This window comes from Microtus ochrogaster, chromosome 2 (genome assembly GCF_000317375.1).
Source record: "Microtus ochrogaster isolate Prairie Vole_2 chromosome 2, MicOch1.0, whole genome shotgun sequence".
NCBI classification, from domain to species: Eukaryota; Metazoa; Chordata; class Mammalia; order Rodentia; family Cricetidae; genus Microtus; species Microtus ochrogaster.
Genome location: NC_022010.1, coordinates 16,837,418 through 16,863,434, shown reverse-complemented (window position 1 = coordinate 16,863,434; position 26,017 = coordinate 16,837,418). Strand labels below are relative to the sequence as shown.

At 50.4% G+C, this 26,017-nt stretch overlaps 1 protein-coding gene across 4 annotated transcripts in view; it reads right to left on the bottom strand.

The window, feature by feature from the left end:
• Window positions 1–26,017, bottom strand: part of Rph3a (rabphilin 3A) — an 81,516-nt gene that overhangs the window by 17,223 nt on the left and 38,276 nt on the right. For 2 of the 4 annotated variants that reach the window (XM_026784374.1, XM_026784377.1), the window contains exons 5-12: window positions 23,405–23,551; window positions 9,875–10,004; window positions 7,862–7,948; window positions 5,747–5,912; window positions 4,100–4,138; window positions 3,862–4,023; window positions 570–656; window positions 295–336 (exon numbers count right to left, since the gene is read on the bottom strand). In XM_026784374.1, the coding sequence (XP_026640175.1) occupies window positions 295–336; window positions 570–656; window positions 3,862–4,023; window positions 4,100–4,138; window positions 5,747–5,912; window positions 7,862–7,948; window positions 9,875–10,004; window positions 23,405–23,551 (860 nt within the window). The remainder of the gene's footprint in view (window positions 1–294; window positions 337–569; window positions 657–3,861; window positions 4,024–4,099; window positions 4,139–5,746; window positions 5,913–7,861; window positions 7,949–9,874; window positions 10,005–23,404; window positions 23,552–26,017) is intronic. The other 2 variants (XM_026784380.1, XM_005344485.2) reach the window with 2 other exon arrangements.

Sequence of the window (26,017 nt, the reverse complement as noted above, 5' to 3'; positions counted from 1 at the left end):
TACTGTTTTAGTTTGTTTAACCTCCCCAACAGGATTGTGAAGGAAGTCCTAGCCTGACTCACATTTCATAAAAAACAAACAAACCAACAAAATGAAGTTCAGAGAGGTTTAGTCATTGGCCAGGAGTAACACAGTAGGAAGTGAAGGACCAGGCAGTCTGGACTCTGAGCTGCAGGAGCTGGCTTGTGGGTGTGGACAGTTCAGGGGTTTGGAAAGTGGGCTGCTTAGGCCTCCTCAGACAGGTTTTGGGGTACAGACTCAGTAAATGTGTTTTCTGAAAGGGTTCACACTTGCCTGTGCTTTGCCCAGGAGCGGCCCTGCTGCCCCCAGGGGACCCTGCAAGGGGAGGGAAACGGGGTGGGGATGAGAACATACTTCAGTGTCTTCACAGTGGACAGGATGCTCCAACCAACCACCCCTCTGCCACAGTCCTGCCCTAAGCACAGGGCCCCCTTCACCCCAGGGTCTAAAAAGAGCTCATGACTTAGCCTGTTTCAGTCCTGCAGGGTGATAGAACTGAGGTCACTGCTAGGGGACACCAGGGCACATGGTGGCTGCATGGCAGATACCTGGCTGCACAGGTTGAGGAGGTGCCGGACTTGACATTGAAGCCGGGGCAGGGCGGGAGGCCTGCACTGAGTTAGCCCGCCTCAAACCTGCAGGACAAAGAGGGAGAAGCATAAAGCACACGTACACATGCACACACACGCACACACACACACATGTACACACACATGCACATACACATGTACACACACATACACACATGTGCACATACACATGCACACATGCATACACATGTACACACATGCACACACATGCACATACACATGCACACACACGCACACACGCACACACACGCACACACACATGCACACACAGATGCACACACACGCACACACACATGCACACACACACACACAAATACATGAGGCTTCACGGAAGGCTGCCCTTCTCTGGTCCCTCTGTTTTCTCCTTGGTGCCCAGACCCTCTGGGTGAATCTCAGTGGCTACAGTTATTTAAAGCACAGGGTAACTGGGCCAAGGGTACAGGCCTGTCATCTCCGCCTCTCAGGTGGCAGAGACAGGAAGCTTACAGATTTGAGGCCCACCTGGGACACAGAACCAACCTCAAAACAAAACATTAAAATGGGCCTGTGGGCATGGATCAGTGTAGCATGCTTGCTTAGAACCTGCCCCCAATGCGCCGACAATGGGATTAAACGAGATGACAGAAGCAGAGTTTAATCATAAGATCAGTGCAGAGCAGCGCATGGCACAGGAGTTAGTGTTACTAATGGGCCATTCCCCTGCGCACCTTAGCCTGCATTCAAGCAGGAATCCTGGAACAGGCTGGGAAGGGAGCGAGAGCGCTGCGATTACAGAGGGGCTCAAGAGCCATTTGTAGCAAAGAGTCATGTGCCAGGTAGCAGCTTGGGGAAGCCGACCTGGGCAGTGATGTGTGCTAGGGCTGTGTCCTTCCATCTGGGAACTCAGGGAGGGGGCAGTGAAGTCAGCTCAGCATGGGGTAGGTGGTGCTAGGAGCTTTCCAGATAAGGGGACATGGACATTGTATGGGTGTGCATACGTGTATATACTTCCGTCTGTGGGGAATGCATGTGGAGGCCAGAGGTCAACACTGGGTACCTCCCTCTACCATTCCCCACTTTATTTTTTGGGAAGGTTCCCCCTGAACCCAGAGTGCTGCATCTCAGGTGACTGACCAGTGAACCCCATGATCTGCTTGTCTCTGCCCCACCCGTTCCTGAACTGGGGTTACAGTCACATCACAAGTGAGTACCACCATACCGTACATCTGATATTGACTCTGGAGGGACTTTGTGTGGTCAGGGACATCCTGATGCTGTCTTCTCCTTCAGGGGTTGAATAACACATGAAAAGCACTAACTACATCTAGAAAAGTCAACTGAAATGTTCCAAACGTACACACGTGCACACTCACACTCAATGCACAACCACATGCACATACATGAGCATGTGTTCACACACAGACAAGTACACACACACATGCATGCTCTTACACAGGCACACACATACAAGCTAAAGTATCAGACTCAGAGAAAACACGAAGGACAAACTTCAGGCCACAACTTCTTGGATGTGACGCTCAAAGCAGAGGAAGTAAAAGGAAACGGACCAGTTGGACTTCATCAAAACTGAATCCCTAAAAGTCAAGTGACGCTATCCACAAAGAGACCAAGCGAGCCATGGGGGGAGTGGGGTAGAAGCCATTTACAAATGACACAATTACAAAGAGTTAGCATCCTGGGTATAAAGAACACCAGTAGAGTCCAGTCGAAAACATGGGACAAGGGCCGAGCCTGACATTTCTGTGGAGAACCCAAGTAGGGAAAGCTGGGTACTACCAACTTTTAGGGAAATGCCAATCAAATCTATAGCACCTCTCTGAGATACTGACTCATCCCCATGGGAGTAGGTAGTATTTAAAAACCAACCAACAGCCAAGTGTGGTGGCACACACCATTAATCTGTTCATGGGACTAGTATACAACCTGAAAGAGGGAAGAACAGCCTAACAAATGCTTGAGCATGATGAACCTTGAAGGTGTGGCACTCAGTGAAGTAAGACAGATAAAAAGGGTGAATAATATGTGATTCCACCTAAATGTGTCAAGTTTCTATGCATAAAAAGGAGAGGATTGGATATTCTGGAGTAGAGAAGAGGTCAAAGAGAAGTTATGGTTTTATGGATACAACAGTCTCATCTTGACATGAGAGGATGTTCTGGTGGTGGGTGGTGGTGATGGTAACATAACACCCTGAGTGTGCCTGATGCCACCAAACTGGACATGAAGAATGGCTAAAATAGTAAATTACATATAATAAATATGGATTGTGTGTTTCACAAAATCAAAAGGCCTGGCCCATATAAGCTTCACCCCTGGAAGAGAAAAGAGATTGAGAGTTCAGGTTTAATTCTTATTTTTCACTCATTGTCAGCTATGCAGTGAAGCAGCAGCAGAGCCTTTCCGAGTCTAATTTTTCCATCTGTGGAGTTGGGATGCTGAAAGCCTCACATTTGTGTGTTGGGGCTGTGGCAAGGAGTCACCAAGATATCCTGGTAGAAGAGCTCTGGGAAGCATCTGGTACACGTAGATGCTCCATTAATGTACTCTGGTGGTCAGATTCAGACATCCATCCTCTGTCCATCTGCACCCTGGGTTTACCAGCAGGTATGGGCAGCAGATGGGAGAGGCCCACGTCTGTTGTCAGGAAGGAGGGAACTGAAGCACTAACCAAACTGTTGGGCTGAAATGTCCCCAGAGTCTCATGAGTTGAGCACCTGAACTCTAGCTGGTGGTGCATTCTGGGAAGTGGGGAAACTTTAGGAGGTGGAGTCTCACTGGAGGAAACTATCCACTTCCTGACCACTGCTGTTTGAGCTGCTCAGCCACACCCTCCTCTTCTATAAGAGACTGAGACCTCTGAAGCTGAGAGCTAAATTCATCTTTCCTCTTTTTAGGTTATGTCCTTTGTCCTGTCACAGTGATAAGGGAGATAAAACCCACAATTTAGGGTGTGAATGCTGAGCAGACAGGAATGGAGGTGCACATCTGTAATCCCAGTGCTTGGCAAGTGGGGCTGAGACAGGAGGATCATTAGTTCAAAGTCATCCTGGGCTTACAGTAAGATAACTCCTCTCTTTCTTTCCCTCTTCCTCTTTCTCTTTCTCTCTCTCCCTCTCCCTCTTTTTCTTTGTTGGGGGTTGGGTACCAGAGACCACTTTAAGTCCTGAACACTCAGCCACCACATTGAGACCCACATTAGAAACAAAACATGATATACAGTAGGCACTCAATAAAGACAGCACATGCCTACCTTGCTCACCTGCTGGGCTCCGGCTGGCATCTCCAGCACCCCCACCATGACCATGCTCCCAGCCCTCAGAATCCCGGGCAGTTGTACTCATTCGTGCCTCAGAGGCCCTGCGCATGGGAGGCCCATGGCTTCCTCGCCCAGGAGCAGAGGGGAAATCAGGGCCTGCAAGAAAAGGGATGGCTTAAAACAGAGAGAGGGAAGTGATAGGGCGAGGTGGAAGACAGTTGGCAGAACTCACCTGGCTTCTGACCTGGGGCCCTCCTCTCCTCCATGTCACCTGGAGAGAGAGAGAGAGAGAGAGAGAGAGAGAGAGAGAGAGAGAGAGAGAGAGAGAAATGATGCAGAGAGCTAGTTTTCTGGTGTCTGTAGAGTTCTCACTTCAGAGATACACAAGGGGACCAGCCTGTTACTGAAAAAAGTTTTGAAGCATTAAGTAAGTTTTCCCTCCAACCTCTCCCCTAAGCTTCTTCCTAGTGTCTCACTTCCTTATTGTAAGTGGAGACAAAAGCATAGGCCAACAAAACAATGGCCATTTCTTTTGCCTAGACAGGCAGGTCTGTCCAACCTGTGACACCACAACATAGCATTGTTATCTGTGAATCCATGATCAAGCACCACACAGCCACATTACCAAAAAAAAAAAGACTAAAAATTCTGCTTCTGTTCTAAATAAATTTGCAGTTCTGTTTGGGGTGCATAACTATGCTGAGCTGCATGTGACCTGTGGACTGTGGGTTGGACACCCTGAGAGAGAGGGAAGAGTGGTCAGGAGGAAGGATAGTTGGTAGGACTGTACACTCCTCAGGGACACAGTGGCTATTGACAACTTGGTGATTCTACAAGAAGTAGAAATGGCTCATGACACTCTGTAGAGAAAACCTTTGGCACTGGGCTCCATTACTCTGAGAAGTTGTCCTATGAGAGACCAGGTCAGGCACTTAGATTCGAGCCCTGTATCTCTAGCTCTCTTTTGAGAAATGATGCTCCAGCATTGCTGCTCCAGTTGATCTTACCATCCAGTGTTAATTGGGATTATTATAAGGGCTTTGTCTGGCCAGTCTAAGTGGTACTGTCCAATGAAAACGCAATTTTATGGAGTCATTTTTCTTCCTATTTGCCTCTCTCTCTTTTAATGAACACTTTAATTATTAATAACTATACTCAGATAACAGCCATGATATTAATAGTGCTGGTAATTTCCCTTTGATAATTTCATTTCTATTCATCTTTCACTTTTAATTAGTCCAGTTGCAGAATTGTTTACAGTCAATAGAAGAAACAAAAGTGAAAATCAGGCATGGTATAGCACACCTATAACGCCAGCACTTGAGAGGTAGAGGCAGGAGGTTAAGGTTCAAGGTCACCAAATCTCAGATAAAAAGGGAGTTCCAGGGTATCTTAGACTATATAAGATTCTGCCCAAGAAGAAGAAAAAGAGAGAGGAGAGGGAGGAGGGAACAGAGAGGAGGAGAGGGAGAAGAAAAATTAGGAGGGAGGAGAAGAAAGAAGAAAAAAGGGAGATGGAAGAGGAGGAAGGAACACAAGAAAACCAGGAAAGCCTTTTTAGCAGGTCCAAGTTCCACAGGTTCCATGGTATATTCAGGTGAGTGGGATACTCTCCCAATTACTAATTTTAATTTCTTATTTTGTGCTTTTCAATTTCCCATAAAGGAAAACAGCAAAGTACTTGGCAAGCTGGCTTTTCTAGAAAGTTCCCTGTGCTACCCTCCCAAAAACAGGTTCATGGAAAACAACAAAGGGGCTAAGAAATCCTAGATTAGAGACCAGAAGTTGACTGGCAACAAGAACTTTTCTAGGACACCTCCAGGTAGACCAGTAAGCCAGGACCTGTCCAAGGTTCTGGAAGGGGTTGGTTTTGTCCTACCTTGAGCTGGAGTTCGGGCTGTGTGCCTGGATTCAAGCGTAGGCTGTTCCGGAGCAGCAGGCTCACCAGCAGCCTGCTGGGGCTTGGTCTTCTTTATAGGCATAGGCTGTGGAAGAACCTGTTTGGGAAAACCCTTGAAGAACCATGCTCCTGAGCGCTTCCAGACCTGGGAAGAAAAGAAGGCAGTGTGGGAGACATGGCAGCCAACTGCCAGTTTTTATCTCTGTTCCCATAGCTCTTGATAGTGGCCACATGCATTTGTTCCATGACCTGATGGTCATTTTATTGACAGAGAAAGTTGAATGTTTGCCATGTCAAAGATCAGTCCAATAGCTCAGCGTCAGAAAGGGAAAGAGTGTGGGCTCAATGCCAATTCTCTCATCTTGTAACTAAGGCCTTGTACTTGATGTAAGAAAGGTGGGATGTACCTAAAAGCTCCAATACTTGGAGGCAGGAGAATCAGGAATTCAGGTTTGAGGTTATCCTGGGCTACATGAGACCTTGCCTCAAAGGGACAAAATAAAACAGATGATCTAATCCCTGACAACTTCTTCAAGACCCCAAGCTTTTATCATGACTTCAGATTAGACAAGATGATACAGGGACATCTGGAAGATCGCCAGTTCCCATCTTGCTATATGCTCTACAGGGTTACCCAGTGTGGCACATAATAACGGGGCTCCCACAACTTTGGTTCTCTGGCTGGTGTGGTCCAAGAGAATACCAGAGGAGTGTGCAGATGCGGAAAGGGGAGTCATGGTATATATCCCCTTGGCTCTCTCCCTACTGCTGGGTGGTGATGACCTCCTATTCCCTTCACCTTTCTTCCTGGTTACTGTGCCCTCCTTCCTATTTTTATTCAGACCAGGAAGTGAATTCAGAGCCCTGCCATCACTCATATTGGAGGGTCCCCTCCACTTTTGGTGTCCCCCACTCTGCCATGAATAGAACCTTCATCAAACCTTCCCTGTGTGTCCTGTTGTCCTTAGGCTGAAGGGAGAAAATGTGACCATTAAAACAATCTCTCCAAGGCAAGAATCTGCAGCAGGGGATGACTGGTAAAGAAACTGGGATGACGTGGGATAAGATCAATAACACAAAGCAGGTGTGGGCAAGAGAAGGATTCTAGAAGAAAATGGACAGAGAAAAGGGAAGGAGGATGGGGGGGCAGAGGTTGAGGTAGAAGTAAGAGAAGGAATCAAGAGCGAAGAGATAAAATATCATGGAGGAAGGGAGAGGGTGAGGAGCAGAAAGCAGGGGATGAGAAAGACAACAGGCAAGGAGGGAGAAAAGATGAGGGGAGTTCTGGAGAGATGACTCAGTGTGTGGAGTACACACAGATGACCTGACCTCAGATCTCTAGCACCCACGTAAAATCTGGGCAGTGTGCACCTGTCACTTCAGTGCTAAGGGATCCCAGGAGCCCACTGGTCAGCCAGTCTAGCTGGAGCCAAGAGCTCCAGGCTCAGTAAGAGACCTCGTCTCAAAATGCAGGGCAGAGACAATGGTGACAGACACTTGATGTTGACCTCGGATGCCACAAGTTCACACCTGGGCAAGTACGCCATCACACACGTGTGTATACACTTATGTCACACAGAGGGAAAGAGAGAGAGATTTGGAGGAAGGGAGACTCGGAAAGTGAGGTACTGGGATGGGGAGGGGAAAATCAGAGGGCAAAAAAAGAGACAAAAGAAAGAGAGGAGGGAAAAAGGCCACTCTGGCACAGGAAGAGGCCTTGCCATTTCACCAGCTACTCATTACTTTTGTTTTTAGATGTTCTGTTCAGGCTGGCCTCAGATCCACTATGCACTTGAGGATGACCTTGAACTCCTGATCCTCATGCCCCCAACTCTCCAGTTCTAAGATTGCAGATGTGCACGACCGTGCCCAATTCAAGCCATGTTGGAATTTTAATCTGGGTCTTGTGTGTTAGGCAAACACTATCCACTGAACCAAACCCCCAGCTTCAGGCTGGTTCTTTTCCTACCAAACCTTTAGGACACAAGAACCAGGCCAACCCCCAAGCTTCCAAATGCCATGGCACCCTCTCCCACCCTCATCTTACCCATGCCACCCCCATCCTCACCTCCAGACACAAGCCTGGCCACTCACCTCCCTCTGCTCAAGGCAGATCTTACACAGCCATACTGGATGTGGGCGGTTGTTGGAGGTCTTCACCCCACACTTGGTGCAGACATTCTGTGGACAAAACAGGCAGAGTGTATACAGGTGAGGCCAGAGCACACGCAGGTGAGGCCAGAGCACACTGGTGAGGCCAGAGCACACGCAGGTAAGGACAGAGCACATGCAGGTGAGGCCAGAGCACACACAGGTGAGGCCAGAGCACACACAGGTGAGGACAGAGCACACAGATGAGGCCAGAGCACATGCAGGTGAGGCCAGAGCACACACAGGTGAGGCCAGAGCACACACAGGTGAGGCCAGAGCACACGCAGGTGAGGACAGAGCACACAGGTGAGGCCAGAGCACATGCAGGTGAGGCCAGAGCACACGCAGGTGAGGACAGAGCACACGCAGGTGAGGACAGAGCACACGCAGGTGAGGACAGAGCACACGCAGGTGAGGCAGGCTTTGGGCTGTAGGAGACTAGGGACAGGCAAGGAGGAAGTTGGAGAGCAAAGGAGTTCAAAATCTCTTGGGGCATGGAAAGAACTAGAACCCTTCCTCACTTCTTCCCAAGAGCAAGGCCAATTGGAATAGTTTTACTTTTGGTCTTGCTGCCAATGGCAAGAGCTGGATTCTTCCCCAAGTGTTGGAGGGGAGGTTTCTCAAAAAGTCCATCCTGTGGGGTCTGGGTTCTCACCCACCACATGGAGGAAGCCACTGGCATAATTCTGAGGAAAAGTCGGTGTATTCTTTCTGTGTATTGGCTTCTTTCTTTTCCCAGAAGACTTGAGACAATTTTAGCCATGACCACACATCCACCCACTTCAGCAGACAAGCAATGTCTGAATAACAGCCAGACAACACAGGGATACTCTACTCTGGGATGAGCTTCCATTGTCTGAAGACAAACAGGAAAACCCATAACTGCATAAAATTGCCTATCAGGGTAACTGCTATAATGAATTATCTTTCAAACTTTCCCCAATACTGTATTTGTTTTGTTTTGTTTTAGACAGGTTTTTCTGTATTGCCCTGGCTGTCCTGGAACTCACTCTGTAGAGCAGGCTGGCCTTGAACTCACAGAGATCCACCTGCCTCTGCCGCCTGAGTGCTAGGACTAAAGGCATGAGCCACAAGCCCAGATAGCTCAATACTGTACTCTATGAGCTGCTTCAATCACAGGGCGGGAGATGCCCAGTGGCATGATGGGTATCTCTAGCTAGGTGGATCACCGAATTCCTTGAGTGGGGTAAGGTGGACCAAAGACAGTCCTGTCTCTGTTCTGGAGAGGCTGGATACACCCATTTCAGGGGGTCATGACAAGAACTCAGGGAGGGGCTTCTCTGTTTGGACAAATGCTCTTAAAATCCAAAGAATCCAAGTTGTCTGGAGAGAGGTTTTCTAAGTATTTCTTTTAAAAAATAAATTGTATATATATATTTTTTACTAGTATACACTTTTGAGTGTGTGTGGCCAGAGTGTTCTCGTCTTCTACATCACCAGGGTTCCAGGGTTGAACTCAGGTCACTTGGCTTGTCCGACAGGTGCCTTTACCTGCTGAGCCATCTTGCCTGCCTTTACTATCTAAGTCTCCTGTAGCTCGATGCATGTTAAGGGAACAAACATGCACGTGTGGGTTCACACACACACACACACACACACACACACACACACACACAGAGAGCATGCTCTTCAGACCACACATCTAACTTACTAACTAACCCATAGTCAGGATCCTCATGCCCCAGACTTCTGAGTTCATCCTGCATAGACCTCAGCTCTAAGAGGACATAAAGACCTTCCGTGGAAGGAACCAGAACCAAGCCGACCTTGGGAGACTGAGAATCCTGAGGGACTCACACCCTACAACTGTCCTTCAGAGGCGAAGCTCCATCCTTCAGATCCCAGGCCCCAGATCCACATCCAAATCAGTCCAGATCCCTCTTCCCCATGCAGGTGTCTAGCAGGAAAGGAAGAAAGGAAGCGTGATACTGGTACCTTCTTACAGTCTTCACACACGACACAGGCAGAGCCCAGCATGCCCAGCTGCTCTCCACACAGAATGCAGCGGTTCACACCATCCCCGGCCACATTTTTCCTCATGTTTTCCAGACGGTCCACCAGGCGCCTGGAGCAGAGACAGGCAGTAAGGACCCCCAGGACCCAAGCAGAGGAGGACCCTCCACCTCTGATTCTACGTTCTCGAGGATCTGACAGTGGCTGAGAAGCCTTCCCTGGAAAGGCCTTCCAATGCCAGTACTTCCAGAATGTCTGAGCTCACTCCAAGTCCAGGCTCCTCAGCGGCCATCAGTGCTGATGGCTTCAGGTTCAGGCCTCTCTTAGCTCACACAGCCTCCTCCAGGGATCGGCGCCCAGATTTCTGAGCTGGTCTCAGGCATCTGGAACAAACACTTTCAAACTAAGCATACTGCAAGCACCTGCCAAAATTCAGATTCTGAAACAGGGGTCTGAGGTGGATCTTTCTAGAAAACTCTGAAGACATGCCGCTTAATGCTGCTGGCCCAGGTTCTGACTGGATAATGAAGCAATAGGTGTAAACCTCGAACCCGCAGCCCCGGAAGGTCTTCTTCCAGTCTCAAGTCCTCCCCCTGCCCTTTCCGCAGCCGGGTGAGATGGCTCACATCTATAACCCTAGCACCAGAGGAGTAGAGGGAGGGTTGCTGTGAGCCCCAGGTCAGGTTGTGTTTCAAGGTTATGGAGTGAGAGCCTGTCTCAATCAAAATGAAAGCAATGTCAACAAACAAAACCAAAAGGCTTGTTATCTTATTCTAGACATCGGGGCAGGGCACTGGAACTGGGTTTGCTCATATCTTTGTGGTGTGAAGCCCCCAGTAAACTGAGGGCAACGGAGCCCTTGGAAGGGAATCAGAGCCTCCAGAGGGTTGCCTGGCAGCCCTGCCCACAGCCATCAAATGTGGACTCTGTCTGAGGGCCCCTGGGCTCCTGAAAATCATTTTCCAGTGCTCTCCCCATGAGTCTCCACAAGGGAGGAGTGAGGAGCAGCCTATAGGCCACTGTGCCTCCACTGTGACCTAGGCTACACCTCACTAGAGAGGGGCGGCAGTGCAGAGCCCAGGCTCACACTCGGCCCAGCACGTTCATCAGTCACCTCTCCCCATAAACTATCCCTATGGGCCCCCAGAGGCAGTAACTGGTCCCAGAATGCCCCAGGTGGCGCTAGCTGCCCCTGAGGTACACTTGCTGTGTAATGGGCCCCGAGGTTAACACTTCATGTGGGTTAACTGACCAAATCTCCCAAACTCCGGAACTCAGGATTCCCGCTATCTCCGGCTCAAGAAATTTTACTTCGCCATGGTGTGAAAGACAGTTTAAAACCATCCTGGGTGGGGACATGGCTCGGTGGTAGAGCATTTGTCTAGAATTCACCAAGCCCTGGGTTCTAGTCCCATTCACACAAATCAGGAGTGGTGGCATACACCTATAAATCTCAGCTCTTGGGAGGTAGAGGCAGGACAACCAGAAGTTTAAGGTCATTCTTGGCTACGTACTGAGTTTGAGGCCAGCTTGGACTACATGAGGCCCTGTCTCAATGAAAATAACTATTAAATAAATAGACAGAAACTGCCCGTAATTTTTATCTCCTGCTAGAAGATAAAAATGCCATGGTGTGGTCCTCTTCCATCACAGTGTGCAGCAGCAGTGGGCCTGAGAGCCTCACAATCATGAGGGAAAGCTGCTGCATTTGACTGTGGGTCGCTAACATGGGACGGTCATATGCATTCCTACTTAGGATGCTTGCAACCTACAATGAGTTTATCCTGCCACCACCCTGGCACACTGGAACGATCCTCTGTGCTTCTGTGCCCGTGTGTTCAGTTCAGAAAACTGAAGCTAAGTTGCTTACGGGAGCCACTTAGCCAAAAGGCAGTGAGTGCTGAGATCAAGATTCAAGCAGTCTGTCCCAGGCCCTGTCCCTTACTGCCACGCACAGAGCAACATGCCAAGCGGTCCTGGGCTGGACTCTAGTGGAACCTCACCCTGACTGCCTTTCCCACACCAATGGCCTCTCAGTCATTGCTAAACCCTGGGCTGCACTAACGACCTCACCTGCTTCTGTGCCCTGTGACAGGGCAGGGTAGTCACACCTGCAATTCAAGCATCTGGGAGGCCAAGGCAGGAGGATTATGAGTGTAAGGACAGCCTGGGCTACTCAGTGAGTTCCAGGTCAGCCTGGATACATAGAGCTTGCCTTGCAAGTATGAGAACCTGAATTTAATTTCAAATTTCAAGTTTAAAAAAAAAATGCTGGGTGTGGGGTGCTCACCAGTAACCACAGTAGTGACATGGGAGCCCCCTGGGGCTCAGTGGCCAGCCAGCCCAGCCTACTGTCTGGATAACAGAGTGGATTATCTCCTGGGGAATCATAGCCAATTGTCCTTGGGCCTCTGCACACATGCTAATGTGAACCTGCGCATACATGAAAAGAGAGGCAGAGAGACAACAGAAGAGAAGAGGAGGAGGGAGGGAGGGAAGAGGGAGAGAAAGACAGACCAACTACCCAAAAAACAAAGCCCCTTAGTGTAGGATCCTGATGTTAGGGTGTCAGCCCTCTCTGCTCTCTCACCCAGGAAACAGTGGTCACACCAGTGTTTGCCAAACTCTGCTTTCTGGTGCCCTGAGGGTTCTGCAGTGCCAGCTGTGTGTGTGTGGGGTGGAGAGGCAGGAGATTCAGAGAGCCCCACACCCCATCTCCTCTGAGCCAGCCCGAATTCATCTCTGTTAGTTGGGGCTGCTGGATGAGGTCACATTTGCTAATCTGAAGGAGTCTGGAGCATGTGAACCAGCAAGGGTCTCCGCACAGCCGAACTGTACAGCGTGAAAGAGTGAGGACAGACACAGGAGGGAGAAGGGACAGGATGCACAGTGACATTCTTCTCGTCGTGACCTCCTCTTCCACTGCTCTGGCCGGAAAATTCTACCCCCGCGCCTCAGTCCCTGCTCACTGTCTGTGACAGACAGCTGACAGAACAACTTAGCGGGAGGGGCCTTCACTTGGCTCACAGTTTCAGAGGGTCTCTGTCCATCATGGTGGGAAGAAGGGAGAGGTATTTAATCCACACTGAGGGAGCATGCGGAGGAGGCAGAGTACACCTAGGACCAGGGGTGGGATAATCTCCAAAGGTTGGTCCCTAGTGACCTCCTTCCTCCAGCAAAGCCTATCTAGGGAAGTTCCACTGCCACTCCCAAAGAGCTCCCCTATCTGGGGGCCAAATATTCAACATAGGAGCCTGGCCAAGGGAGTGGTTCAGATTTAAGTGATAGGATAGATCTATCATGGGGTCCCATGGCACAGAGAGGGTAAAAGGCTCACAAAGGTCACACAGCTATGGTCAATCTAATCTGCAACGTGCTTCACTGGGGAGCATTTTAAAGGGGTTTCCTGCTTTTCTTGGACAATAAGAACATCGATTGCCCCACTTGCAAGCCCGCATTGTAACTGCCCTGCCAGAATGCCTGATTCTTCCAACATGCTTGAAGGCCTGCTGGCCCATATGTCTAAGGCAGGTCTCCTGAGCATGTATTAGAGGTTGCCCAGGTCCTACAGACTGAAATGTTCTGATGCCCCCAGCCCTTGTCACAGCAGTTAGGAGGAGGATATGAGGTGGCAGGTGGGCCTTTCTTCTCCCAGGTCTCAGGAGGGAGCAAGGAATCTCATACCCACCTGCATGGACACTCTCCACTCGGCCCCAAATGTGGGAAGGCCCTTAGGGCCAGAGATTTTAAGTCTAGAGATAAAATTTTGCAAGGGGCTAGGTCGGAGCCTTGCCCCCATGTATGCCCAGCTGGTTCACAGCCCGCTGACAAAGCATTCTGCTCTTTCACGCCAGGACTCTTTGTTCTTACAGTCTCAGGGGGAGAGTTTGGGGCACACTGCAACCCCTCACTTCCTGTCAACCACCCAGCTCTGTGACAAAGCTCTCATCATCAGGTTTTGGCTCCACCTTGGTGACCAGTCCAACTAAGGCTGGACATCCATGTTCAATCATGCAGCCTTGAGCAAATGGTCCCCAAACCCATGGTCCATCTAGATCCTTTGGGGAGCACATTCAATGCTTAGAAGATGGTTCTGTGGGCTCAGAGCAAGATCCAGGAACCCACAGTTTTAAAGGGCTCCCTCTGTGCTCTGTACTGCTTGGAAGTTTGGACATGTCTGAACTGTTTGGGGTTTTGTTTGTTTGTTTGTTTGTTTGGTTGGTTGGTTGTGGGAATGGAACCTAGGACCTCATGCAGGCAAGGCAGATGCTCCACTCCCAAGCCTTGGGCAGACCAGCTCCAGCTCCCTGCACCAAATGCTGCTTCAGAAGAGGTGGGGGGAACCTCATATGAACCCTCACCTCAATCTGCTAAGTGGGAAGAGAACCCCTAAGGCAGAGTGCAGAATTCGTCAGGCCGTGAAAGTGAGGCTGGGGGTGATAGGAATATCTCTGTTGTGTGCATCAAAGAGAAAACAAGAGAAAAATCAGAACACGGGCAGCGACCATTGTCCCTGTCCCCCACAGGGAGCATCCCTGATGGCTTCTCCTCTGCACTTTAACTCCTCACAGGGAGCACATGTCACCTTTCATTAGACAGGAAGAGACATCCCAGAGCTCGAGGTGCACAGGCAAGATGCTGAAGGGCGTGACTGGGGATCCTTCCTCTTAGCCAGTTACTGGCTGTGTTGGTGTTTTCTTAATTACAGCTAATTATTCAGCTCAAGCCGAGCAGAAATTGCAGATCCTTTACTCAAAAAATGCCGCACAAACAGCCCCATAGAGTCTGGAAAGGACTTGCACACATCCCTGTGAAATCTCCCAAGCCCGACTGCCCGCCACTGTCTGCTTCTCTCTCCGCGATTCTTACGTCCAAGCTCCTGCAATGGTTCATTAAGCCCTGAGCACTCTGTAGTTGTGCAAGCCCTGAGCTCTAAAATCATTCGTGATCCCCACCCCCAAGACCACAGGGTCAGGTTTGTCACAGTAGTGGCCCATTCTCTGGTACCAGTTTCTGTCCAAGCTAATTTTTGGCTGCTCTGATAAAGACCGTGACCAAAAGCAGCTTGGGGTAGGAAAGGGCTTATTTGGCTTATAACTTACAGTCTGTCACTGAGGGAAATCAGGGCAGGAACCCGGAGGTGGGAACTGAAGCAGAGATCATGGAGGAACACAGCTTACTGGCTTGCCCCTTGGGCTCATATTCAACAACCTTTCTCATGCTTCCCACGATCACCAACCCAGGGGATGGCACCATGGGCTGGACCCTCCCCATCAATCATCAATCAAGAAAATGCCCCCACAGACTCACTACAAGTCAGTTTGATGAAGGCATTTCTCAACTGAGATTCCATTTCCCAGGTGACTCCAGCTTGCATCAAGTTGAGAAAAAACTAACCAGCCCAGTGACCTTGACTGACCTTGGCTTTCCTAGTACCATCTGCCTAGCTTCTGCTCTAAGGGGGTCATGTTAGCTGCCCCTTAAACCTCCTAATGTGAGCAGTGCTCAGAGACCTGAAGTCCTAGAGTCCAAACACCCAGATGTCCCTTCTGGTGCTTGGTGCTGAGATGGTCCTTGAGGGAGCCTGATTTGATGGCTGTCTCTTTTCCGCTCACTCTATGCTCAAGCAATTAGCTGGCCACTGTAAGTAGCTGTCACTGTCTAGTTAGGTCTTTATATGCCTGATTAACTTTATGATGCTTGCTGCCATCCAGGACACATCCATCACTCGGAGGACTTGGGTGGGAACCTCCCCCATGCCCCAGGATGTATTTGGAAGCACTGGAAGGGCTGTATCCCTGTACCCTCCTTTCTGGATAGCAACATATGACCTCTCAAGATGGTATGAAGTGGATTATCACTGGCCAGATGTTGCTACTCCGGTTCAGGAAGATGAACATGGTGGCAACACTGTAACCTGCTCGGTACCCCATACTGTGAGGAAAGGGGTAGTTAGGATGCAAGCATGGGTACCAGTTTTGGCTCTGCATCTGCCACTTCCCAGCTCAGTGATGCCAGGTGAGTAATCTAGCCATTCCGAGCCTTAGCTCCTTGCCCTGTAACCTAGGGAGAACCAAGACCTTCACTCTGGGAATGTTATAGAGGTGAAATCATGTTTAGCATGCCTGGGTCACAGTGACATTCACTGATGGCTGCTGTACTATGTGTACTTTCTGTACTATGTGGTTGTCCCGTGTATCTCTATGACCAGGGTGTCATAGTATGCTTGAGAACCTGTCCCCCTTTTTTTTAAGAGGCTGTGATAACCATAGGGCTCAAGGCCTGTTCTAGACTCACATCACATAGGACAGTGCTTCTCAATCTTCCCAATGCTGTGACTCTTTAATACAGTTCCTTTGGTTGTGGTGACCACCAACCATAAAATTATTTTGTAGCTACTTCATAAATGTAATTTTGCTACTGTTATGAATCATCATGAAAATATGTGATATACAGGATATCTGATCTAAAATGCTAATAAAAGAGTCAGTCAATCCCCAAAGGGTCGTGACCCACAGGCTGAGAACCACTGGCATAGGAGAATACCTGCACCTTGGCTCATGCCTCAGTATCTACGTCCAAGAACACACCTTTACACACAACCATGGCTCCCTAGCCTGTTCTGCAGAGACCAGTTTTTGTTTTTGTGAATCTCAGGCTCCTGTCAAAGTCCAACCTGGCCTCCGTGACCCCCACCACTATTCAGGCTGCCAGTTAGCATGGTCGTGAATCCTGGGATGCAGAGGAGACAGATGGCTTCCTGCTGCAGGGGGAACCAGCATGACCAAATCCTCCCAGCAGACCTAGGTGTGGTGGCTTGTACTCTGGTCCCAGAACCAGCATGGAAAATGGCTGAACCATGTGGTCCCACTATGAGAAGGCCGGAGCAGCTGCTGCACTACCTCACAATGATTCTCAGTCTGGACGGTAAGTAGGAACCATGTTGTCTGTCTGTCTGTCCCTGTTTCCCACCTCCTCTCTCCCTGCTCCATCCAGCCTGAATCCCTCTGCTCACTCATCGCCTCTCCCAGTTGCCAAGCAGGGTGGTATTAACATGGCCCTTATTGAGCTTCCAGGCTAGGGACACGAAGGCACGCAGAGGGCATTCAATCACTCGCAAGTGGCCCTGACGACTGTGCTAGTTGCCCGGACTTTGGACAAGGGAAGTTTTGTGTCATTGTGACTCAGGTTTTGCTTCTCCGCCATTTCCCATCATGATAAATGGAACTGAGGGGAAGCAGCACGGTCCTGCAAGTGAGACAGAACCCTCATCAATCTGACGGCTATCCAAGACACCTGTGAATGCCTGTCACCTGCGTCCCTCCACCATCTGTCACCTGCCCCCGCCACTCGCACTCCCCAGAGGCAGCACACATGAAAGTCTCCAGGGAACACAGGAAGGCTATGCGTGCCTGGGCAAATGGCTTCGGATTCCTCAGATGCTAGGCAGCAATGAGCCTTTCTCTCCCCAAGGACATTACACAGGGGAGAGGAAGTGATCAGAATCTGAGAGTTCCTGGCATGGGGTGTTCTCTGTGGAACAGCAAAATGGGACTACAGCTGTGGGCTAGCCTGGGCTCCTGCTCCTCGTTCCATTGCCTGTGTGGCTCTGGGCAGGTTGCTTAACCTCTCTGTGCTTCAGTTCTCTCATTCATAAAATTGTGGTGTTGTACTGCACTCGGCTTGGCGCTCTATGAAGAGAGGCAGACATTGATGATTGGTCCAGTGTTCTCTTCGATCATCCCCCCCCCAAAGGTTGATTGTAATTACATCAGACTCCTCAGCCCGTTTCTTTTGTCCATAAACCACAGGGAATGGTTTTCAGCCAGGGATGACTTTGTCCCCCAGGGGCCACTGCTTAACGTCTGGAGACATTTTTGGTTTTCAGAGCTGGTGGTGTTATCTATAGGCAGCTGAGAGGTAGAACCCAGAGATGCTGCCGAGACATCATACGATGCACAGCACAAGCCTCAATATGAAGAATTTCCCAGGTCCACACGCAGGTGGGTATTGAGGCTGAAAGGCAGGGCATGAAGGGGACTTGGGAGCCACCCAACTGGACTTCTGGCTCTGCAGATGGGTTATGGGATGTCTCGAGGTTCAACAGCCTCAGTGACAGCCCACCCACCCGTGCTATTCACACAGCATGACCATTTACAGCCCTTTGGTGGCAGACACTGGGGCAATTAGGGAAATTTTAAAACTGCCGTTTGCTTTGGTAGCGACAGGTTCCACGAAGCTTCAAAGATGGAGTGTGTGCGTGCATATGCGTGTTTGAGTGTGTGTGCATGTGCATGCAGCCATGTGTGGAGATCAGAGGTCTTTATCGCTCCCCTTCTTACCTTTGGAGACCAAGTCTCTCATTGACCCTGGCTGTTGCTCACTGATTCTGCTAGCCTGCCGGCCAATGAGCCCCTGACATCCATCCACTGTCCCTAGCTCCTGACATCCATCCACTGTCCCTAGCTCCTGCAGGCTTTTAGATGAGGGTTGAGATCCCAACTCAGGTCCTCACATTTTCTTGGTAGCTATTTTACTAACTGAGCCAGCCTCCAGCTTCAAGGTTTATTTACTTGCTTGTGTTGTTGTTGTTGTTGTTGTTGTTGTTGGGGTTTTTTTGTTTAGTTTGAGACTAGGTCTCACTATTGCTTAGAATGACCTTGAACTTGATATTCTGCTTCAGCCTCCTGAGTGCTAGGATTACAGGCATGTACACTAAATATGGCTAAGGTTGAATGGATACTGAAAGAAAGCATTTATCTAACACCTGGAGAAACTGAAGCGCTACTTAGCAGTTTTTAGCTTTGGGAGGTTACAGAGAACCTATTAAAGCTAATGGGGTCCATGGACAGTTGCTTCTTGTGAAAAGATGAACATGTGTGTAACTATGTCCCCACCCTGACTCACTGCACTCTGGAAGGCCTGGGCTCCAGACTACCGGAGAAAGGACTGGTGTAGACAGGCAGGGCTGACCTGGCTGTCTGTGTCCTTGCCCAGCCACGGGAAGGACATCTCCTAAGGACAAACACTGTGGAAAAATTCTGTGTCAAACAGTTGGGATGGGGGATGTGAACCCCGACAGGGAAGTGGCCGGGACACAACAGGTCTTTCTTCATCTCTGACTCCTTCCTCCATCATCGAGCTGGGAGCCAAGGTTAATGACAACTCTGATTACTTTCTTTGAGCCCGTCTGTTTCGGGAAGCTGACCTCGAACCGAGCCACCCAGCTGCTGCCTCTTTGCAGGCAGGATACGTGCAAATGCCTTGGAGGAGATCCAGACAGAAGGAAGTGCAATGGGGACACAGAAGGACAGCCTCATGGACGGAGGCTCTGTCACGCAGAGGGAGTGGGGGTGCAAACAAACTTTCTAGGCAAACGACTTAGCGCATCTGGAAGTCCAGTGACCATCAGTGTGTCTTTCCAGCTCAGTTGGAGCCCTTTCCCACTCAGAGGAAGCCCCCCGCAGCCTTGTTTCCGTGGAGATGTGGCATGGCTGTGTTTGCTAACACATGGGGTGAGAGATTTTTTTTTTCCTGAGGCTATATGCCTGATCCCAGATTCCGTGGGACAACCCTGAGCCTCCCATTAGGTCTACCAATGTGCACAGCTCAGAGGGAAAGATGACGGTCAGTCACACCTTCCCTACACACACCAGCTATCCTTCTCCTAAGGAGATGGAACCTTCGACCATGGCCTCGGTCCCACGCCTGGCCATGAGGACGTTTGGTGACTTCCATCTTTGCACTCCTGAGACCTCGCTGTGAAGGGGCAGGCTAGGGGTGGCTACTGAACGAGGAAGGACCCTCCAGTGTAGTGTAATCCCACTGCCAGCTGCACACAGTGAGCAACCCAGCTGCCCCACAGGACAGGAACCATCCAGCAGAGCCACGCCTGAATTCTTAACCCCTTCAAGTCTGCGCCAGCTAACCATGGAGAACAAATCACCTGTGCCCGGAAAGGGAATGCATGCGAAGGAGGCAGCTGGACGGGATTCTCTCCTGGTCATGTCTCTCTCTCCTCATATCCTGAACAGGGCTGAGCTGGGGAGAGGGTGGAGGGCACGTGAGCACTGAGACCCTGGGATGGAGCTGCAGGAAGGCAGCTCGGGACTCTGCACAGCCTGAGGCTCTCCTGGGTTCTTACTTCCAGCAAAACTGTCCCATGGAAGAAGAATCAAAGCCTCCTGGGAGGCCTGACACCTTTCCCACCAGAAATCAGAGCCCGACACTACCAACACTTCCAGCAGAGGAAGCAGATTAACAAGGTAGGAAGGAGTCTGCCGGAGAGGCCACCTGCTAAGCTTGAACTCCTCAGTAGAAGTTTGGGCTGGCAAGGCGGCTCTGCAGGTAAAGGGGCCTGACGACCTGATGACACCCAAGAATTGCTCCTGACCTCCATGCATGTGCCATGGCATGCATATGTGCATGAAAAGTAATAAGATGGAATATATATGTTTAGAAGTTTAGGTCCACAGACAGAGAGAGGGAGTCTGCGGGCAGGTCAGGGGAAGAAAACATATAGAGTTAAGGACATCATTCTGGGGCCAATCAGAAGGGGAGTAAACCTAGCTTGTCTATGACCTTTTCTCTCCCAGCCTCAGTTTCCCCATCTGTACAGTAGAACTGCTATAATGCCCACTCCACCGGGTAAAGAGGAGCAGTGACTGTGTTGGGTCAAGTGAAGTTTTAAACCACAGGACTCAGGGCTGAGGGCTCAGTGGGTAGAGAGCGTGCCTACAAAGCACGAAGCCCTTGGTACCATGGCCAGCACTGTAGAAACTGGGTGTGTGGTGCCTGTTTGTCACCCCAGAACTCAGGAAGTAGAGGCAAGATGATCAGAAATTCAAGGTCATCCTCAGCTACATGGTGAGCTCAAGGCTAGCTTGGGCCACATGAGAACCTGTCTCAAATAAATAAAGCAAAATGCAAAACTTGGTACATCGTAGTGTCCCTTGTGGGGATTTTTGTCCATGTTGATTCAAAGTGACCTCATACTGTCCCAGATGGCTTCACTAGGGTAACTCAGCAACAGGACTCAGATGGGGACAGGGGCCCCTGAAATCCTAACCCAGTTAAAAAGATTCCCCATCCTCAGAGGCACAGTCAACCATGAAGGGTGATGTCCTTACCACACACAATCACTGCAGCAGCTGAGTGAGCAGAAAGGCACCTGAGAGTCAACTGGGGAAATGGAGGCAGAAGCTTTGCTCACTGAGAGCCTGAGGTTTCCCAGTGGTTGCCCCGGAGAGCAGAACCCCGCCTCAGCCTCACTCCCACCCGGCTTTCATTTGATTCTCTTCCGGGAGGTGTAGGAGGGACCGGAATGAAGGCATGGTGTGGAGCTTAGAAAACACAAATAGCTTCGGGCTTGCCTCTGGCGACGTTGCCAGAGAGGGCTGAGGGCTGCAATGGAGGAGACACGGATTGCCGGGCTTCCGGGGCTGCCCTCCCCACTCCGGGAAGCCAGGGAGAAAATACACCAGCTCAGCTGAGGTACACCCTGCCAGCCCAGATTTGGCCCAGGATCCCTGGAAGCCTCTCAAGTCTCCTTCCGGGGAAGCCAGGGGATGCTGGGACTCCAGGGCTTGCCAAACTGGAACATCCCAACACAGGTGCAGACCAAAAGCGTCAGCAAGAACCAAAACAAAACAAAAAGCCTCTTGCTGTGAAAACCAAATTGGCCCTTGGATAGCTACCATTTACTGCGTGTGTACTTCACCATCGTCCTTGGCACATTTATTCACCAAGGAGTGTCATCGCCATTTTGCACATGAGGAAACTGAGGCACAGGAGCAAAGAGACTAGCACAAGATCACAATGGAATCAGGATTTGAACCTAGGTCTCCTTGATCTGGGGAGCTCTCAACAATGATGCTCTGCCTCACAGCATCAAGTCAATGTCAGGCTACAGAAGGAAGACAGGGACTCACTGACCCTGTGCTAGAAGCGGGAAGGAGTGCCCTTAAAGCCGAGGGCAAGGAAGGCATCGATAAAAGTGTGGCTGGGCCAGGTTCTCTGCAAGGTGCGAAGAATTGTTGGCGCTCAGCTTCTCCTTATGCAATAGCCCAGGATGCCAGCCTATGGAATGGCACCACACACATCTGCAGGGCTAGAAGATAGCTCAGTGGTAACGAGCCTGCTGTGAGCCCCAACAGCCATGTAAGTCAGGCATGGTGGTAAGTGCCAGCATGTAGAGGTGAGGGAAAGGGGGGTCCCTGGACCATTGGCCACCCAGTTTAGCTGAATGGATACACTGTAGGTAGGAGTCCTTTTCAATGAAAGGTAGAATATGCTGAAAAAGACACCAGGAATCTGCATGCGGGTGCATACAAACACAAAAGCAGGACGCATTGGGACAGTAAGGGATTTCCTGAGGGCAAGTGGCAAGGTAGCTTCTCAGCTGCTCCCCAGTTCCCACAGAGACTGGAGTGTAAGGGACTGTTCTGTGGGTCCCTCTGGAGCCATGCCTAGAGTCTCCCCTTTCCTTAGTCACCCAGACCCTGATGAGCCCTGACATTTTCCCAGCCACTCAGCTCCCAGCTGCCCTTCAGCAAGCACTCTGTTCTCTTCTGTGTCTGCTTCCTGCAAGCCCCGCCTCCCTCCCCATCCACAAGTCATTAGCCCTGCTCGCTGAGACCCGCTTTGCCCTCTTTCCTCCCATCCATTACACACAGTCACAACTGGGGCACACCCATCACTCACTCTATCCTCTTTAGAATCCGGTGGTGGCATCATGCCCTTCCTCCCATCAGCAGATGGGGCTCAGGGAGATAAATCCGTGTGTTCCAGTTCCACCATGGACTCCGGGTTCTCCAAGCCCAGAGTGCGTGTGTCCACACTGGGTCCACCTCAGCTGCCTCCTCCACACAATGCCTGCCTGCCATATACTACCGGTTACACTGCCATATATTGCCAGTGTGGTTCTATAGCTCACTCTGAAGTGTGTTCTTGTACTCTTTAACATGTTTATGGGATGCACAGTGGTGCTTTACTACATACATATGAGCTGTCATGATTGGGTGGGTGTCCTTGGTGTGTCCATCACTGGGAATACTCAGCACTGCTCTGCCAGCTGTCTTGAAATTCTCAGGTCACTGTCATCCATGGTCACTGGGCTGCACTGTAGGGACCAGATACTTCTCCTGCCCCCTGCCCCATCTCTGAGCCTTTGCCTATAATGTCAAATGCAGTGTCTTCTGTTTGCCATCTCCACTAACTCCACCCTCAGTGAGGCATTCAACACTTCCAGAACTCTCTATGAAGCTCTCATCAGCTAAGACAGCCAGTGTTCACACCCACAGCACAGCCTCCCCATCAACCTCCCTCTACCCTGTCTCCAGACTTCGCTGCTCCCATGCATACTGACCCCAGACCTTTCTGTCCTCTCTCCCTCCTCCTCATCTTCTAGATAAGATTGCCACCTCATGCAACAAGGATTCTGACTCACAAGTGGTCAAGCGCTCCCACCCCAGTGTCATCATGCAGCCTGCAGGGAGGTGAAGGCAGCCTCACCCAATGCGCTCCTGTTCCATCGCCTCCATCTTCTCCGCCCGAGCAATCACCCTGTTGATGATCTCCTTCTCCTCGTCTGTCAGCTCTTCCTGGTTCCTCTGCCTGTCGGTCTTCGCTCCAGGATGGACGGACCATCCTGCCTGTAGCCTGTGAGGTCAAGGGAAAGATGTGAGGTGGGCTGGGGAAAGACAGGGGAAGGCATGAGATGGGTCAGGACAGAGACCCAGGGATCTGTAAAATCAGGGCTGAAGCTTCTGCAGGAAGCCTCACTGGCCTAGGGACCCTGGGCAGAATGGTGCCTCTAAGCCTCGGCTTGCCTGTCTGAACAGTGCAATATGCATCATTCCTTCATCCCACTCTGACGCATCTATTTTAGGAAGTGTTCCAGATCACATGCATGAAAAAAAGTTAGAAAGCAAGACATTTTCAGAAAGAGTCTAAACCAGAACACCCCACACACACACACACACAGAACATACAGTGCAGAGAACAAACTCAGACCAGGTGGACCCCATGGATAGCCTAACCCAAAGATGTTTTGTTTGGATACATGTCTGTTTATTTATTTATAACATGATCTCATGGAGCCCAAACTGTCCTGGAGCTTCCTTTATAGCTGAGGATGACCTTGAACCCCTGGTCCTCCTCCCTCTACCTTCCAAGCGTGGGGTGGCTGCTATGTGCTGTCATGCCTGGTGGGGGGAACAGTCCTCTTTAAACTTAAAAAAGTTGAATAGGGTTGTAAACATATCTTTATAAGGACAAATAACCAAGTTTTCAACCATTAAAGGCTCTGTGCATTCTCCCCTGCCCCACCCCTTTTGAGACTGGTTTTATGTAGCCAAGGTTGGCCTTGAACTAACTATATATCAAAGGCCAACTTTGAACTTCCAATTCTCCTGCCTCCATCTCCCAAGCGCTGGGATTATGGTATGCACTACTACCTGTAATTTGTGTGGCACTGGGGCTCAAACCCAGGGCTTTATCCATGCCGGACAAGCACTATTTCAGCTGAGCTATGCACCCAGCCTCTTTCTACCTCCTTTAAAAATCAAACACAGAGATAACTGACCATGTCCAGGCCAACGGCTTCGGTCCTCACAGCACCCTGCCCTGGTTCCCCTTTCCTGGTGTGCAGGAGGACCTGCTAGGAGCACTTCATTGTGTTCATGGAGAGCACTGCCTGTCCTCTCAAGTCTGTGCTCCACAACACAGAGCTGAGATACCCCACTCCCCTGATGGAAACACAGGTGTGGCCCAGAGCAGGTGCCTCAAGAGGACCCTAGAACAGCACCTCACTAATAGGGAAGCCCAGAGCCAGGCAGCAGTAACAGTTACCCACACTGTGAACATGCCAGATGTTGCCCAGTTCAGCTCTTTAAGATGCTTGATGTTAATGTCTGTGGATTTTACCTCCATAATAAAAGCCCATTGCTCTTTCCCACTTTGGCAAGTCCCTTCAATCTGTTTTCCCTACCCCACTGCTGACCCCTCCCCATCCTCCACTCTGCAACCACCGAGTCCCAGCCACACTGGCATCTTTGCTCAACTTGATCACCCAAATCTGGTTTCTGCCTCAGGACATTTGCCTTGGCCCACCCCTCCCTGCCACACCAGGAGCCCTTCCCTCCTCCAACAACACACCAAGTTCAAATTCTCTACCACATCCCTCTCCAGCTGAAGTCATCCTTAAAGGATGCTCTTGGTATTGTTAATTCCCACCCCACCCCACCCCCACTGAGCTTCAGGAACCTAATCACTATTGTGCCCTGGCACTCAGATCAGTATCTGAGAACAGGGCACACAGTCACCTTGACTAGAACCCAGACTCTTGTGAACAGAGGGCTGTTAAAGTCTTCCATTAGTGCTCCACAGGAGGGTGGAAGCAAGGTATACCCCTCCCCCTCAGTCTGGGCACCAAAGGACGCTGTCCCTGATGGTGAAAGACTCCTAGGATCCTTGGAACACTGGGAGTTCAGAGTCCATGTTCACCTAGCCCCCTTTCAGGCTCTGGGGTGTGTCCTGGTATTGGTCAAATTCCTTAGGAATTTTTGCAAAAGTTGGACTTCTCTCCCACCTCTGGAGGAAGGACTCCTAAATTAAAAAGACTTCAGGCCCCTTTAGGCTATGCCAAGACCTCCTAGGTGAGCTGGGGGAGTGAGGGAAGAGAGGCCAGCCTGAGGTCTCCTCCCCCTACTTGAGAGGGACGCGATGGCGCTTGACCTTTCCCACAGAACCCTGTTAGATCCCCAGGCCTGTGGTTCACTGTGGGGATGATGGTCTCCTCCTCCTGCCCCATTCCTCCTTTTCTCAATTCCACCTCTCTTCCTTGCTTGCTCCTCAGGTCCTGATTTTAGTTGCTTTCTTATTGAAGAGAAGCAGCTTAAGGGCTCATCTTAACTCGCGGTGTACAGATTCGGCCCCTCATGCCAGGAAAGGCACTGGCAGGTGGCAGGAGTGTGAGGCAGCCGGTCACATGACATCGCAGTCAGGAAGCACAGAGGGATGAACCTGGTGCTCAGCTCGCAGTTCCTTTTGTACTCAGTGCAGGACCCCCGCCTGTGGGATGGAACTGACCACATTTGGGGTAGGTCTTCCCAGCTCAGTTGACCT